This window comes from Lepidochelys kempii, chromosome 1 (genome assembly GCF_965140285.1).
Source record: "Lepidochelys kempii isolate rLepKem1 chromosome 1, rLepKem1.hap1, whole genome shotgun sequence".
Classification (NCBI taxonomy): domain Eukaryota; kingdom Metazoa; phylum Chordata; order Testudines; family Cheloniidae; genus Lepidochelys; species Lepidochelys kempii.
The window spans coordinates 249,695,890-249,714,266 of record NC_136380.1 but is presented as its reverse complement, the minus strand read 5'-3'; the positions used below and the strand labels follow the sequence as shown (position 1 = coordinate 249,714,266).

General features: G+C 45.2%; 1 protein-coding gene across 1 annotated transcript in view; it reads left to right on the top strand.

Annotated features, from left to right (window-relative positions):
• The first annotated feature begins 1,090 nt into the window (after window positions 1-1,090).
• AKR1D1 (aldo-keto reductase family 1 member D1) overlaps window positions 1,091-18,377 on the top strand; it is a 54,422-nt gene continuing 37,135 nt past the window's right edge. The window contains exon 1 of the mRNA XM_073330061.1: window positions 1,091-1,518. Within this exon, the coding sequence (XP_073186162.1) occupies window positions 1,426-1,518 (93 nt within the window). The 5' untranslated portion in view covers window positions 1,091-1,425. The remainder of the gene's footprint in view (window positions 1,519-18,377) is intronic.

The window sequence follows — 18,377 nt, the reverse complement described above, 5'->3', positions numbered from 1 at the left end:
TGGAAGGGACCTCAGGAGGTCATCTAGTCCAACCCCCTGCTCAAAGCAGGACCAATCCCCAACTAAATCATCTGATTTGTAAATAATGTAAAGACTGAAAAGCACCCTTTCCCCCCAAAAAAGACAACCTCTGACTTTGGGCAGGGGAATGAATTAGCCAAGTCTGATCTAGAGGCAAACAATGACAACCAGGGGATGGGTACTGGATTTCCTCTCCTGAAAGTAAAGGAATGGACTGATGTAAATAAGGGGTTTAAAACAAGTCTTCCATTAATAAAATCATGGACCATCGTCCTGAAAGTGAAAGGACTAGCATAATCGGAACCTGCATGCTTAGAGGGGCAATAGGAACAGTGAACGAATCAATGGGAGGGAGAGCAGACGCGACTGAAGGCGAATCCAGGATAGTGTAGCTCAGGGGCACGCGTGCCAAAGGCGGCACACGAGTTGATTTTCAGTGGCACTCACACGGTGCGGGGCCTGGCCACCGGTCCGGGATGGGGGGGGGAGGGGCTCTGCATTTTAATTTGATTTTAAATGAAGCTTCTTAAACATTTTAAAAACCTTATTTACTTTACATACAACAATAGTTTAGTTCTATATTACAGACTTATAGAAAGAGACCTTCTAAAAACATTAAAATGTATTATTGGCACGCGAACCCTTAAACTAGAGTGAATAAATGAAGACTTGGCAGGCCACTTCTGACAGGTTGCCGCCCAGGTGTAGCTACTACATTTAATGGTTTGGCACACACCAGCCGCTGGGGAGGTGAAGATTGAGCTAAAGGCTGATGGGTAGCTCCTGGTTTGACAGGAACCATGTCTTGTTCCAAAAACCCGTATTTCCTCCTGCGATGAGCCCTGAAGTGATTGGAGGAGTCAGCAAACAGACCAACCTTGTCTGGCAGTGGAAGCCCGCTGCAAGCATAAGCCACACGCAGACCGCTCCCCGAAAACCACAACCCCCTTTCAGCCTCCTCTCTCTCCTCCTGCGCTCCTAGCACACCCTTGCTTTTAGCAGGTACTTAAAGCCACCCGGAAAAGAAAACTCGCGTGCTTTTGATGAAGCTGGTTGAACGGGGACCATCTCTCCTGCGCTGAGTCGCTCCCCCCGTGCCTAACGAGAGCGGGCAGTTAATATTTCACCCTGCTGCAAATTTGCTTTCAGGAGAATGGAAGGGCAACCCTGGCCTGGCCTGTCAGTCCTGTCCCATGACGAAGTTGGAAACGCTACCCCAGGCTGTTCTTAGAGGATCGCACGCGTGCTGCTGGCCCAGGGCAGGCTGAGGAGCCGAAGTTTTCGCTCTCTCGCGCGCGCCCTCTAGTGCCATAGCCCGGGGCGCGCGCCACACACAAAGTGGGCTCTTGCTGCTTTCATTCAGTCTGTTAGAAAGTTGCAGTCAAGTGTTTTATCATCTGCATCATGAATCTAACGGCTGCAAACCACCGCATACCTCTGAGCGATGGGAACAGCATCCCAGTGATTGGACTTGGCACCTACGCTGACCCCAAAAAAGTAAGTATCTATCCTCTACTTTTCTTTTTTATCAACACACTTATTGCTCGGAGCAGGCTGCCAGACTTTGTTCTGAGCACAAAGATCCAGGAGGACTGTTAAAAGTTGATACTTTCCTTTCAGAGGCACTGCTGGCTTAGGCACTTGCCTTACAATGCCTTTCTGCAGGCATCCTGGAGGGTTCTTTAAATTTAAGATTGTTAGCAGTTCAGGCAAAGTGTGGCCAATCTACGAACCTCTTCTGTGGTCCTCTCATTCAATTTACTGTGAAGAATTTAAAACCTCCAGTTAACAATGGTGCTTTCACATCCTGGACTACAAATATTATAGCAAAGTTTGGACTCTTTCTTGCTAACTTCCAAATATTCCCAGCTCAGTATTTTACAGCAAGCAACCAGTGATTGAAATGCTAACTAAAGCTGTGGATAATTCCTACCCCAAGTAATCGTTTCTCTTTAGGACTACTGAATAATCCCTAGCATTGATACAGCATTTTATATCCTCAGTGCTTTACAAAGATTAATTTATTATCTGGGTTGATAGCTAACTACACACCATGATACAGGCATATTTAATTGAAACTTCATAGGGCAGGCTGGTTGAGCTGGCATTTGTCTTACAGTAGTTCAGTGCTGTATTGTTATAAGATATAGAGTGCACAGACACTTTGAGATAGGTGTCAGAGTAGCAGCCGTGTTAGTCTGTATTCACAAAAAGAAAAGGAGGACTTGTGGCACCTTAGAGACTAACCAATTTATTTGAGCATGAGCTTCCGTGAGCTACAGCTCACTTCATCAGATGCATTCAGTGGAAACAGCGTTCCGCCCACCTATATATGTTTTGTTGACAAATTCTGCCCCATACAACTCTGACTTCATTAAGGTTGCACAGGCTGCTAATCAGGAAAGTTTTAAATTATTGCTAGTCATCTTGGCAGCTGCAGACTGGCTTTAGCTTAGTCCTGAGTTCCCAGAAACCCTGATTCCAGCTGAATCTGTTGAGAGAGAGATATGCTGGAGAGCAAAGTGTGCTTGCTGCACAGTGACTGGGAGACCATCTGCCTTCCCTAAACTCAGTAGCAGTTTCTGAGGCTGCAAGCTGGTCAGCAGACCTGCTGTGCTGAGCAAAAAGAAAAACTCAATTTTCTTGTAGAACACCTTACAGCTGGCTTGGACACTTTCAAAGGAATATTTCTGAAACAAAGACTCAGGATTCCTACATCCTGATTCCTGTGGCTCCCAAAAGCTGAATGCCAAAAGGTTCCAAAATATTCTGTGATCCTTGATGTGATGTCCTGGCAGTGAAATAATGAACAAATTGACTGCCTCCCTCTCAAATTACTTGACTTTTATATGCTCTGTGTCATTGTCTTGTGTGAAGTGAGATAAAAATTGTGGGCAGAACCCTGCGCCCTGTAGTACGGTATTGCAGTTAAAATGAACAACTAAGTGTGAGCCAAAACACCCCTGTTATGAAGGTGATTACTTGGCCAACAACGATTTTGTACTTTAGCATATACAGTACCAATAAATTAATACACAAAGGTTAGTATGATCAAAGAGAAAATCCTTTTTGAATAAACATAGCATTGTTGCAGGCAGTACAAGACTGATCATCAGTGAAGGCTTCAGATAGTCTAACAATTAAGGCACGTTGTCTGAGTTAAGACACTTATTACTGTTGCAGAAGAAGGGACACAGCAGTGAGACAGGTTCTCACACCCAGACATTAACCCTAGAAATGCAGAGAGTGATGCCTAAAGTCCTCCAGCAGCTTTAGAATTCTATCAGATGAGTATTCAGAAGGTAGTTGATGGGTGGCTAATAGAAAGTTAAGGCTGGATTATTTCTGGCAAGTGAAATACGTTGTAGCAAAGCAGAATGTTGCATAACCTGGGGGATGGGAGGAGGAGTCAATCTGGCAAATATAACACCTTACTTCAGACATTTCACACTCTGCTTAGCACCAGTTACTCTAGGCACCTAAAGTTTAGGACTAGGACATCAGCCTTAGAACATCTTCCAGGTGCCTCACCCTCTGTAAACTGGATGGGAGTCAGATGTCTGTGGCAGGGAGAGGTTGGACTGCTGAGCGGGGTTGGCACTTGAGAAGGGTCAGGGAGAGGTGGAGAAACTCAAGGGAGTTCTCAAGGGAGAAGTAGAGAAACGAGGCAGTGGGGAAAGGGGTGGTAGAAATGGGAGGCTTGGGGCCATGGCCCCATCACTTTTTTTTACATCATATTACTGGCCATAAGGATGAGCAATGGGGGAGAGAGCATAGAGGAACAAGCAGGGGAAGGGGCAGCATGGGGGCGGAGGCCACGGTTTAGTCACTGATGCCCCCCCCCCCACACACACACACACACTTGTAGGGAGCTTCCGCTGCTCCTGGGAGGATGTTAATGAACGTGTTAGGGAGAATTGCAGGAGTGTTTGCATTGGTGGCTGGGGCTAGGGCTACACTACAGAGCTTACCACAGCAGTAAGATGCAGATGCTCTAGGCTGATGGGAGAGCTCTCTCCCACTGCCCTTGCTCACAGGGGCTGGAGTAACTATGTCAATGGGTAGGGTAGAGGGCAGAACACCTGACTGGGTAGTGATTAAAGGGTCAGCAGTTTGGAGATGGGCAGCTCACTTGCTGGGAGAGTTGCAGGGAGAGTCTGGCATTTGTCAGCTGGCAGGTGATGTCCTGACTAACTTGCACTGCACTACAGACAAGTTGCTTTGCTTGAACGTTCTAGCCATCCTGCATGGTGATGTTACACTGAAGTAATTCTGTAGTGTAGACAAGGGCATAGAAACTGCCCCTCTGCCATGGACATTGGCCAAACTGGACAGTCTCTATGCAAAAGAATAAATGGACACAAATCTGACATCAGGAATCATAACATTCAAAAACCAGTAGGAGAACACTTCAACCTCTCTGGCCACTCAGTAAAAGACTTAAGGGTGGCAATTCTGCAACAGAAAAGCTTCAAAAACAGACTCCAACAAGCCTGAATTAATATGCAAACTAGATACGATTAACTTGGGTTTGAATAGAGACTGGGAGTGGCTGGGTCATTACACGTATTGAATCTATTTCCCCATGTTAAGTGTCCTCACACCTTCTTGTCAACTGTCTAAATGGGCCATCTTGATTATCACTACAAATTTTTTTTTCTCCTGCTGATAATGGCTTATCTTAATTAATTAGCCTCTTACCGTTTGTATGGCAACTTCCACCTTCTCTGTATGTATATACCTTCTTACTATATGTTCCATTCTATGCATCCAATGAAGTGAACTGTAGCTCACGAAAACTTATGCTCTATTAAATTTGTTAGTCTCTAAAGTGCCACAAGTCCTCCTGTTCTTTTTGTGGATACAGCCTAACACGGCTGCTACTCTGAAACCTTCCTTTTCACTGGAGTATAGTCCCAGTTTCTATGCCCTTGTCTACACTACAGAATTACTTCAGTGTCACATCACCATGCAGGGGTGTGCTGTAGTTCAGTGGTTTTCAAACTGCGGGTTGCAACCCAGTACTGAGACGCAGAATGTAAGGCACTGGGTTGCAGTGGCTCTGGTCAGTACCACTGACCAGGCCATTAAAAGCCCTGTCAGCAGTGCTGCCCGGATAAGGCAGGCTAGTCCTTACCTGTTCTGACACAGCGCTGCACCCCGGAAGCGGCCAGCAGCAGGTCCAGCTCCTAGGCGGGGGGACCACGGGGCTCTGCACGCTGCCCCCATACCGAGCACTGGCTCCACACTCCCATTGGCTGGGGGTGGCGATGCCTGTGGGCAAGAGCTGTGCAGAGCTGCTTACATACATCCACCTAGGAGCCGGACCTACTGCTGGCCACTTCTGGGGTGCAGCACGGTTCATGGTGCCAGGACAGGCAGGAAGCCTGTCTCTGCACCCCTGCTGTGCTGCTGACCAGGACCACCCAAGGTAAGCCCGTGCCCCAATCCCTTGCCCCAGCCCTGAGCCCCCCCCCCAACCCAGAGCCCCCTCCTGCATCGCAAATCCCTCATCCCCAGCCCAAAACTTGCACCCCCAGCCCAGAGCCCTGACCCCCTCCTGCATCCCAACCCCCTGCCCCAGCTCAAAGCCCCCTCCCACACCCTGAACCCCTCATTCCCACACCACAGCCCTCACCCCTGCACCCCAACGCTCTTCCCCAGCCCTGAGCCTCTCCCACAACCCAAACCTCTCATCCCCAGCTCTGTTGGGCCACAGGAATCAACAATTTTCTTCAACTGGGTCGCCAGAAAAAATTTTTTTGAAAACCACTGCAGTTATACCAACCTAAGCACTAGTGTAGACAGCACTTTGTTGGGAGGAGAGCTTCTCCCACTGACATAGCTACTGCCTCTTGCAGAGGTGGAGTAACTAAAGGCTAGGTCTACACTACACAGCTTTTAGTGACCTGGCTGTGTCGCTACAGCTGTGTCACTAAAAGTTGCGCAGTGTAGCCGCTGTTTGTCGGCTCTCCTGCTGACAAAAAAATGTCCACCCCCACAATGAGCAGCATTTGCATTGTCAGCTGGAGAGCACTGTTCACACTGGTGCTTGTTGTCACCAAAACTTTTTTGTCTTTCAGGGTTTTTTAACACCTCTGAAAGACAAATGTTTGTCGTTCAATTGCCAGTGTAGACATAGCCTAAGAATAGGATCAAAAGGTTTTCTTGTTAACGCTTTATTATTTCAATTGGTCCTTCTAGTCACTTTAGAGATGTGACACGGGCATCCAAGGGCACCCAAGGGCCAATGTTTACAGGTGACTTTGGCCATGTTAGTCTTAATTCATCTCTGACTCAACCTTGATAATTACTGGCCTGAGGTAAAGAACAAGGTAGCTGTTGGGCCTATTAAAAAGGCTGGTGTATTGGAGATGCCTAGAGAACTTGAGGTCTCTTGGAAACAATGAAGGTTGTGCTCTTGAAGTCAAGAGGCCCTTTTGTAGGGACGAGAAGAGAAACTTTGGAGGGGGTCACGAGTCAGCTTCAGTCCTTTTCCCTTCAAAATAGGTCAACTGTCTTTTTGCCACAATATCTAATATCTAGCATATTGAAAACCTCAGATGAGCTATCCCACTTCCAGATGCTTCTGCAAGCTGCCAAAGTGCAACAGTCACAAGACCTCCAGTACGGCCTCTTCCGGTCCTAACTGGAATCTACCTTGTTGTTCCGCAAAATGAAATCCCTTTATAAAAGAATACCTCCAACCTCAAAGGTCACACTTGAATGGATTTAAGTGCAGAGTGAGTAATGATCATTTACATGAATAATTCTAATTGCTACATGAATTAACTCCCATCATAATTGTGCTCGTTGTTTTTAGCATAAATATTCAGCCAATGGAGGTCACCTTATCTTTCCACTACAGATTAGGATCAAACTTGAGGGAAGAAGTGGAGATATTTGCTGGGTTTGGAAGCTGCCTCAGTCCTATCTTCCTACTGGAACCTCTAAAGCACCTAGTGCATAGGACATAATGACTGCAGATGACTAGAAAAGCCATTGGCTCATCTTCTAAACAGATGTTGCTACCTCAGGTTGCAGAATTTTTTTTTCTTCTTTGGCTCCTTGAGGAGTGCTTTGGTGAAGAGACAAGAATTTCACTGGGCTATTAAGGCAGCACGTGTGGGACTTTTTTGTTTGTTTCAGAGCTTGACTTTGGGGATGGCAGATGGCTCCTCTGCCAGATCAGGCTGGCTGCCTAATTTCAAAATGTGGGGGGTCAAATGTTACATCCACCCCATACACAAGCAACAGGAAGGAGGTGTAGACCATGTTCCTGGATCCACTAAAAATCTCAAAGTTCTTGCTTGGCTGCTAGGGAATACCTAATCTGGCCCCAGTCCACATTTCATTTGAGCTGGGCTACCTCTGTTTCTCTTTACTTCCTACATATGCAGTCAGGACCCTTGTCTGAAAAGCTACATGGCTCAATATTTAAAGAGTTGATGACAAGTCATGGGAATGAACATGACATACAGTGTAAGCAAAAACCTGCATTCCCTTCTCCTTTTTGCTCTTGGGACTTGCTCTATAAACAGTATCCTGCGGCTTGGGAGTCTGTTGCTTATTCCTCAAATAAGTCCTAGAATTTTTGTTGCGATCTAGTTGCCAAGAATGGATAAAGATGGGATATATTTGGTATTGGTCCCCAGCTGCTATAAAGAAGTACAGAAGCAGCCACAATTTTTTAGCAGGCAGCAGAACCAATGCTGACTTCTGGTGGGAAGAGCTGGGCTGCCTAACTTAGGAATGAGATCAGACTTGAAAAAAGACATTTAGGAGAGGAATCAACATGGGAATTTGGGAAACTTCAGTAGCTCTGGGCCTTAGTTTTGTCTTAATTTGCCCCAGCTATTTGCTGCAAAGATGGCAACCAAATCAGACTTCAGGTAAGGGATCTTTAAGCAATAAAAATCCTGCCTTCATGAATTTCTTTTGCAATAACAAAAGGGATGAGGAGTCAGTGGAAAAGATAGCACAGGCAGATGTATCTCTAACAAATACTCTTCAGGTTTTATCACTAGCATCATTGGGTCTTTTTATATTTTTAAAAAACAAACTTGACATTGTGGCAATCCTCAGTGAGGTTTTTTAAAATTCAGACTAGAACTTTGCTTGCTTTTCACCACTGGCAAAACTTATATTTATGGCTACTTCTCCCTTAGTTCTCCACTTGCCTGGCACTAGCATTGTTTGCCCTCTTGTACACCTCTGCTGCTGTTCAACTCTGGAGCTTGTAGGCTGTTCCAGATGGTACCTGTATCTCTGCCTCCTACTCTCCTTCCTCTTGGTGCTCAGTTAAGTCCTCTCTCTCTTGCCTATAGCCTCCTCTTGATTTCTTGCCTAGTGCTCTTCACATTTTATGAAATCTATTGCAATACAATGTACTTTTTCACAAGTCAAAATTCCCATTTTTTACAGGGGGAAGAAATTAAATCACTTAAGTCTTATCGTGAAAACAGAAAAATTGATGAACTTTGAACTGGGGCAAGCATGAGAATTCGAAATATTTGTCATGGGACAGAATTTTTCCTCCTGGCCACCCAAAGCAGAGTTTGACAAACTGATATTTATCAAATTGGAGAATATGCAGACTCTTCACATACAAACCCTTTTCCCCGCTCAAAAATAGCCTGGTATCTCCCTACAGCTTTGGTTCTGGCAAAGATCATACCACACTGTAAGATGAATGGATTTTTATGTTAGGGGAACATGACTCTCTCTGCTATGTGGGAAGTTGACTTTTTACTAAAATCTCCACATTGAGGACCTTATTTTCATGAATTTTACAGTTCTTTATAGAAACCAAATTAAGACCGTACGATTAATTCTTCTTTAGCTCTAACTGCTTCAGAGGCCATGCATGCACTTAGTGTTTAATGAACTGCAACCAATTAAAGATGGCACTTAGTGATATGGCCACCATGCAGAATCTCCAATTAAACAGGAGCATCCTTGTATGCGGTGTTGTAGCAGTGTCAGCCCCAGGATATTGGAGAGGCTAGGTGAGTGAGGCAATAGCTTTCATTGGCTCAGCTTCTGTTGGTGAAAGGCCATTCTGGTTTACACGTGTGTAACTGAAGGCCATTGAAAGATAGGAGTCAGGGTATGAAGTACTTCTAGGAATTAACCCCCCGCTGCCCCTGGAAATCTGTATTCCCATAAAATGATGCCTGTTGTTGTATCACTCAAAATCTGAACTTGTTTTTTAGCCTGGCCCCAGAAAAGGGATATGAATAGCATGGATTCTCTACAGGCCTAATTGTATTTCAAGCCTCAAAGTCTGTTCTAAACACTGTAGGCTTTGAGGAAACGGTTCCTCAAATCCAGCACTCTTTTAATACCTTCGTTGTGTTAGGACACACCTCTTCAGAACACTTTAGAACACAGCGGCATAGTCCTATGTTGCAAAGTGTAAAACTCAATTTAGTGAAAATATGAATAGCTTGATTGTCAGCTGGTGCCAATGGAGCTATGCCAAGCTAGACCAGCTGAGAAGCTGTCCATAATAGCCAAGCTGGCACTGTTCACTTGGCTTCAGAATACTTTGACACATGCAGACCTGCTAATATGCAACAGTAGTCCAGCGTGACACTCCCAGAGCACAAGACAATGCTGGGGAGACCGCAAGTTTTAGGCCTTGAGACTGCACCCCTTTCTGATGCTGATTGTTGGTTAATTCCCACTGGCACTGACAAATAGCAACTTCTGTATGTTAAATGTAGCTGGGTGAATGGCTGACAACTTCAGTCAACTTGATTAAACTCTATCGATTCAAGGGCCTATTAATGAAGAGTAGCAGAAATATTTGAAAAAATAGTAATACCTCAGAAACCAGAGGGGATTTCGTACTCTTCAGCCAGAACCGCTTGAGGAGTGACCAAATAAATAGGAGAGCTGCTCATGCTGGTGTCACAGCTGTTTACTGTAATGATTAGCCTGAGTGTTAACTGTTCTACTCCTACCTGTGCTACTGTGAGTCATGCATCATCCAAAAGCCGTTAGCTAAGTGGCATGGCTTGACTCTGCCCCAGGTTGCACAAGTGCAACCCAAGGTCAGAACTTGTCCTGCAGAATCATTAATACTGGTGCTGAGGCTTTGAGACTCATGATTTGCAAACCCTTGACAATACATACTTTGGGTTCTTTTTAGTTGCCTTCTAAATTTTTGAGCCTGTAGGGCTCAGTGTCATGTTCTTCTCCCAGCCAGGCCGCCTAGAAACTCTTTCTAAACAAAAACTCAGATTCTTGCAATCACATGACTACAGGAGCTGTCATGAACTGAATGTCATGAACTTGTACATTGGCAACACTGCAGAAGTGAGAAGGAAAACTGAGCTCAGCACTCCAAGCTCAGGTTGACCTAGTTCAACTGGAAGCCTAAAAACCATGTTAGGGCTCTAACTGGTCCCTTGATTACTTGTGAATAAAGCAGACTTGATCTGGAAGTTAGGGAGGGGTCTGTCTCTAGTTTCTTGAGGCTAGAACCACACTTCAAGTGACCACCATAATGTGTCCCATGGCTTAGTTTCTCTTTAAAATGGCATAAGCCTCCTACAAAAACAGGTAGCAGCTCTGCTCATAGGAGACCATGCTTAACTTTGGCCTCAGTCTTTCACTTGTTCATGAGGCCAGGCCCACTAAAACTCCAGACGATACTACAAGAAACTTGGCTGTTTTTCAGGCTTCACTGAACCAAGCTTTTGCCGGTTCAACCTCTCAGCTAGCTTGGTGTTGAGGCTCTGATACTACTGCAAACTCCACTTGTACCCTCACAACAATCCCAGAAATCTTACCTATAATTTGATTTGGGGATAAAGAGTGAACTGACTTGCAAGCCACTACCCTTATCCCCTGTCACCAGGGATGCTGGTGCCCCTGCTTTTCCTGAGATCGGAAGACACTGGGGAGGGGCCACATAGAAAGATTTCATTTTTAAAGGAATTCTTGGAGTCTTCTGATAGGGTGGCTGCCCTTCCAATTAATATGTAGCATAGTGTAGCTGTGACGGTCCCAGGATAGTAGACACACAAGGTGGGTGAGGTAATATTTTATTGGATCAACTTCTGTTGGTGAGAGAGACAAGCTTAAGTTAGTCCAATAAAAGATATTACCTTACCCACCTTGTCTCTCTTCCAATTAATAGACAGCTTCTGGGGCTGTCAGGCTGCCTTGTCCTCATGCTGTCCAGGAAATTGTCTACCTTATTTCAGCTGCCAGCTGAATGATCCATGGGGATGTGACACGTAGAAAATTTAAGCAAGCCATCAAACCAGAAGCATGAGGCACTTTGTGCCCTGTAGGGCTTTCAACCACTGGCTGTTGAACAATTCCGTTTCATGTCTGACACCCAAAAAGGTGGAATGGTGTCTACAAAGACCATTCCTGATAGGTAGTAACAGCAAACATTAAGGCAGTTGGTAATTTGCAGGCCACCTGCTATCACCTTTTCTAGGAGGCTTCAAAGGTAAAGGGCTTCCCCAAAACTTGGCTTCATACATAATTCACAGGTTTTAACAGAGGTTTTCATGGATCTAAGTGCTTGTATGGCTCATATCACCAAGAAATGTGACTTCCTTATGAGAATTAATGAATGTCTTCACATCATCCCCACTTTACATAGATTGGGGATGTGAGGAGAACTGAGCCCTAGAAGGGCTACATGACTTGTACACAGAGGAGCTTGGAATTGAACTAACATCTCCTGAGTTGCAGTCAGTTCTTTGACCACAGGACTATCCTTGCATATACTAGAAACCCCTTAATATTTGCTTGAGTCTCAAAGGCTGCAACCCTGTGAACAAAACTTCTGAGTACAGTTTGAGAAACTCTTACTAAATCAAAGCCAATGGATTTCTCTGCTAACAACCTTTAAATGTGCCTAAGAAAAGTAAGAGCTCAAAAGTGGCTTGGTTGCTTCATAGGCAGGGCCTAAGGCATGTTTATGAAACAACCCAGCCTTGCAGAAAAGCAAAGCTATCAGGACAGAAGCCCATTGGCTCATAGAGGATATATTCACAATGCTTCGAAGAGTGTGTTCTATGGAAAGTTGCAATGACTACAAATTGCAGATTCTGCAATCTTTTATTTGCTCTGGTAAAATAACTGGGGCAGACTATGCCAGCTACAATAGTCCTTATCACAGCTTTGGCTAAATCCTAGAACAACAACCTAACAGGAATTTTAGAAATGCTAAATCTAATCATGCATGCTAAGTTGCTATTGCAAGGGCGGGGGGGAATCAAACCTCGCACTTCAGAATATAAATTGATGACCTGTTGCATTAGAGAAGAAATTCACCCCCTTTCCTCCTAGTCATCTCATGGCACAAGAGGTAAGATGCATTATGGATTTTCCCCTATTTTCTTCAGAAGCATCTGGTACCAACCTCTGCCAGAAGCAGGATACCAGACCAGATGGAATAGCACTCTGGTCCAGTGTGTAGCAATTCCCCAGATGGCTTCCCCATCAGAGTGAATAGTGTATGGTACATGGGTTGCCAGCAGTCCTCTTCAGCCATCATTTCTGAGCTCTGTCAGCTTTTTGCAGGGATAATTTCTCTGGATTTTGCTTCCTTGTTGATGTTTCCCGGGGAATAGCTGCCAGATTTTTCTGTATAGAAGCTGGTTATGTTCTGGTGATTGGTATTTTCCAAGAAAGAGGCACAGTCCAGTTTCTCATCTGCAAAAGTAAGCAATTCTAAGAATGTTCCCTTGTGCTGTTTGCATCCTTAGTCCACAAAGTGGATCTGGCTTTTCCTGTAACATCTCAATTACTCAAACCAGGTGCTTTTCTACAGTAAGGTCCCAATTTTGGACACTTATTCTCTTGTTGCTTTATTCAGAAAATAGGTAAAGGGAATTAGGCTCTGGAATTTAAGGAGGCTTCCAGAAACTTTAATATGAAAATCTGTTTGCAGCTTCTGGGCATTTGCAAGGTACATCCCAACACTCAAAGTGTCCCTATCTTCTTCCTGTATCTAGTGAACTAAGATTCCTAAACAGTGACTTGAAATCTGAAATTATGATTGGAACTGGTAGATTTAATCCACAGCTTGCCTCTTCAGCATGCTGTAGTTAAAATCCAGTGCTTCTGGAAGAAGGCTCAGTTCTTCCCAGCACCCCATGGCAATCCTTCTTCTAGTTTGAGGTAGGCTGGATACCACTGGCCAGATCGATTTGGTCAAGACCACTGCACACTGTTCCTTCCCTTCAAGTGTTGCCTCTGCAGCTCCCAGTCTCTGCCAGTCTGGGAACAGACAGCAACTAGGCTCACACACCTAGATAATTTTATTGACGTAAGAGACATGGCAGGATGTACTAATTCTTATTGGTTTTCTGCCATTAGTCCATATTTATTAACCTAGTAATCACAAAGTAATATAACCCTGCAAAGGCATAGCACAAAAGCACTGCCTTTAATATCTTAACTTTTTCTCCTGTGCGTGTGCTCCAGCAAAAAAGCAATCAGGCCAGTCAGCAAAAATTATTTCACTAGCTTAGTGGTTAGAGTAATAGAACCTTCCCCACTGCCCTCCATCAGCTGGAAAGCTGAAGAGGTAGATTGCAGAATTACCTCCTCATCACCAGCTAGGAAGCTCTTCAGTGGGAGGAAACAGAACAGGATGAGAATTCTCTCCATTCCTGCAGCCAGAGGGGGCTGCAGTGGCACCATAGATTGTAAACCACCAGTAGCTGGAGGCTGTTATGAAAGATGGAGACATTTGGTGTCAAGGGACAGGGCTCTGCTAAGAATCCAGAACTTTCCCTGAGCCGGGGCGGCTCCACCAATTTTGCTGCCCCAAGCAGTCGCCGCCGGATTGCCACCGCCACAACAGCAACAGAGCTGCCGCCAAATTGCCGCCGTGCTTGGAAAAGCAGCGGAGCTGCCGCCCAAAAGCTGCTGTGGCAGGAAGAGCGGCCAAGCTGCCGCCGAATTGCCGCTGCAGGACACGGACTGCAGCCCCATTCTGAATGCCATCTGCTTGGAAAGCAGGTGCCTGGAGCTGGCTGTGCCCTGAGCACTGCCCCTGAGTAGTACCCTCCCTCAGATCTCCATCTTCAGTTTGTCTCCAGTTAGTAGGATTAGCCCTCTGGATACTGAGTGGCTAAAATGTCCAAGCTGGCGCTGAGAAGGGGAGAGAGATGGGATACATTAGAAGTACTCTGTGAGGACTTCAGTGAGAGAACACAATAGAGAGAAGGAAGGGATGCTAACGTGACAGGGAAAAGAGACTGTCTTACAGAAAAGAAAGCGGAATAAAAGCAGGAAGCAAAGGTGGTAACAAGTGAGAACTGTAGTAAGAAGGGCTATTTGAATATGTTGGATGAGTACCAGTGCTGTTTGCCTTTTATGCACTCAATATTATTCAAAGAGCTTCTCAAATGTTCAGTAAATACTTAAGCTAGAAAAATGCCAGTGAATTTCATATGTGCAACAAATATATCCTTCTGTTGGGTTCTTAAGTTTGCTTACTACTAGGCTTTAAGACTGAATATTCTCTGGGCCAGGGAAGAGCTGTTTTAGACAAGTCACTGGGACTGGAGGATACACATCCAAGAGTTCTGAAGGAACTCCAGAATGAAGTGGCTGAGGTGCTAATAATGTGCAAACTCATTAAAATCTGTCCTGTTGGAGGAATGGAAAGCAGCAAATATTGTACAGCTGTAAGTTCTTGGGTGAACCAGGTAATTAGATGAGAAAATCCCTCAACAAACCCAGTAATCATGGGGTAAGAGGTAGAGTATTGATCAACTGACTAAACCCAGAGTGGACGTAGCAAGTTATTTGCTTTTTGCCATGTCATAAAGACTTGTATTACATTAAATATGGGGCTTACTACTGATGTGGAAAATGGGATACATGGAGGATAGAAAGGCCAAAACTAAACTAGGTTAATGGGTAGCATGATTACTTGGCAATTCATCTGTTACCTACACAGGTAGGCACAGCTTGAACTACTCTTAATGAGTTCTAAATTCGCTTCTGCTAGGGAAGGAGATACTTTCTTTGAGTTGTCTAACCTTTGTACAGTAGGGCTCAAAAAGCAAACCTCTGTTTCAGGAGGCAAAGAATGAGATTATACAGCTTCCATTATCTGCCACTGTCAGCTATGGTTTGCCCTCAGCTGGAAACCTGAATTCTGATTACTGTATCTCCACAACGTAGTAGTTCAGAGACTAAGGCTATGACTACACTAGCGATCTTACAGCGGCACAGCTGTAAGCTTTGTGCAGCCTCTCTAAACTGACAGGACAGCACTTTCCCATTGGCTTAATTACTCCAGCCCCCCGTGAGAGGCAATAGCTATGTCGGTGGGAGAAGTTCTCCTGCCAACATCTGTGCTTAAGTCAACATAAATGGTGCTGCTCATGGACGAAGGGAGGTGGCTAATTTACACTCCTGAGTGACATAATTTATGTTGATTTAGGCTATTGCTACACTACAGCTTAACTGTTCTTCTTGGAATATTACTTCCATGAGGGGAGATATTGAAAAGATTTAGGAATGCTTTCTTTAGAGACGAGACACGGTAGATGTGTCTAAAACAAGACATGGTATTGAGTGGAGCTGTTTGAAAACTTTTTTCGTCAAGGGAAAATCTCAACTATTTTCTGATCCAGGTTGTTTTGTTTCAAGCAAACAGTGGATTTTTCTTCAGTTCTAGAAAAAAACCTTCACCTGACAGTTCCCTGTGTGGGGAAAATCTGAAGTTTGACAAAACCATGCTTTCTGAGGGTAACTTTCCTTGTGATACTTTGCGCACCTCTAGTATAGAGCAGACTTTATCAGTTATGCTTATAAAAAGTCAGCATAATCTCTCAAACAGGGACAGGCATCACCAAACAAAACTGAAAGGCAACATAATTAAAAATTATAAATACTACTTAACACAAGTGTCCTGGGGAACTCCTGGCCACAATGTACCAAAGCCAAAAAGCTTAATATTGCAGGATCCAAAAAAGGATTAGTCACATGGATAAGCTATACGCCTCCACAGTTGTACTAGAATAAAAAACATAGCAGGGTTACTAATTCAATTCTCTGGGGCTAAGACAACCTGTTTGGAAGCAGGTTTGGCAGCAGAGCCAGTCTATGGGCAACCTAACAAGCACAGCTGGCCTGTAGTATGCTGCCTGATTAGTGGGAAGTCAGTGGACCAGCTCTTAAGCCCAGCAACAGCAGCAGTTCAGTGACTGTTCAAAGCATTTGCCCATCACTGGGTAGCTCCTGCTCCCAACTTGTTCCAGCCCAGCTCCTGTCTTAGACCCTGACAATGCACATTTCAAGATCTAGCAGTCCTGCACGTGCCTATCACAACATGTGGTTTACCTCATCCAATGCATAAATGCCTCAACAACAACTATGTGGGTGAAACCAGAGAGACAATCACTGTGCTCTTGAACTTGCACCGGAAAATGATAAAAGACAAAAACACCCTATCTCCTGTGGGTGAATACTTTTCATAAAGCAATTATGCTATATGTGTCCTCTCAGTCCTCATAGGAAACCTGCACAACATTTTCAAAAGATGAGCCTGGGAGCTTAAATTCATAACTTTGCTAGCCATTAATCGTGGTTTTAATAAGGACACTGGATTTATAGATTACAACAATCTGTAACCCACTACCCCCTCCCCTTTTTGTCCTATCACTACAGGAGTGTTAACAGGCCACTTCACCTTGAATGTTACCTTTGAATCTGTTCCATCTTGTATTTAGCTGTGACACTGGGAGTACTTTTCCCAAGCGTGGAGAAGAGCTGTGTGTGGGGCTCAAATGCTTGTCTCTCTCTCCAACAGGAATTGGTCCAATAAAAAACTACTTCATCCACCTTGTCACTCTAGGAAACTCTCCATGTTAGGACTTCTTGCACCTTCATCTGAAGCATCTAGCTCTGGCAGCTGTTCTAGCTAGGACACTAGGCTGGCTAGAACATTCATTTGGTCTGGTGTGAGGCTTCCTGTGTTTCCAGATCTTTAAAATAAGCCTCTTGCAGTTGGCCTTACCCCAGACTGAATTTGAAAAAGCCCTCCTGACCTCAACTTGGAAGTCCTTTGAAGACTGAGATCAGTCCTTGAAAGAAAACTCCAGTACATTTGTATCAAGATTTACAGATCTATCATTCAAGCTCACCAACATCAACATGGGATGGCCAGGAAAGGTAGATGACGCTCGCATCTTCAGGAACTCTGTTCTGTTTCAAAAGCTGAAGGAAGGGACTTTATTCCCAGACCAGAAAATAACCGTTGGGGATGTTGAAATGCCTATAGTTATCCTTGGGGACCCAGCCTACCCCTAAATGCCATGGCTCATGAAGCTGTACACAGGCAGCCTGGACAGTAGTCAGGAGCTGTTCAACTACAGGCTGAGCAAGTGCAGAATGGTGGTAGAATGTGCATTTGGAAGTTTAAAAGCGCGCTGGCGCAGTTTACTGACTCGGTGAGACCTCAGCAAAACCAATATTCCCACTGTTATTACCGCTTGCTGTGCGCTCCACAATATCTGTGAGAGTAAGGGGGAGACGTTTATGGTGGGGTGGGAGGTTGAGGCAAATCGCCTGGCCACTGGGTACGCGCAGCCCGACACCAGGGCGATTAGAAGAGCACAGAAGGGCGCGGTGCGCATCAGAGAAGCTTTGAAGACCAGTTTCATGACTGGCCAGGCTACGGTGTGACAGTTCTGTTTGTTTCTCCTTGATGAAACCCCCCGCCCCTTGGTTCACTCTACTTCCCTGTAAGCTAAGGACCCTCCCCTCCTCCCTTCGATCACCACTTGCAGAGGCAATAAAGTCATTGTTGCTTCACATTCATGCATTCTTTATTAATTCATCACACAAATAGGGGGATAACTGCCAACGTAGCCTGGGAGGGGTGATGGAGAAGAGAAACGCCGGGAGGGGTGGTGGAGAAGAGAAGAACAAGGACACACAGCATTTTAAAAGTTTAAAACTTATTGAATGCCAGCCTTTTGTTGCTTGGACAATCCTCTGGGGTGGAGTGGCTGGGTGGCCAGAGGCCACCCCACCGTATTCTTGGGCATCTGGGTGAGGAGGCTATGGAACTTGGGGAGGAGGGTGGTTGGTTATACAGGGGCTGCAGTGGCAGTCTGTGCTCCTGCTGCCTTTCCTGCAGCTCAACCATACACTGGAGCGCATTAGTTTGATCCTCCAGCAGCCTCAGCATTGAATCCTGCCTCCTCTCATCATGCTGCCACCACCTTTCAGCTTCAGCCCTCTCTTCAGCCCCCCACTTACTCTCTTCAGCCCACAACCTCTCCTCCCGGACATTTTGTGCTTTCCTGCACTCTGACATTGTCTGCCTCCACACATTTGTCTGTGCTCTGTCAGTGTGG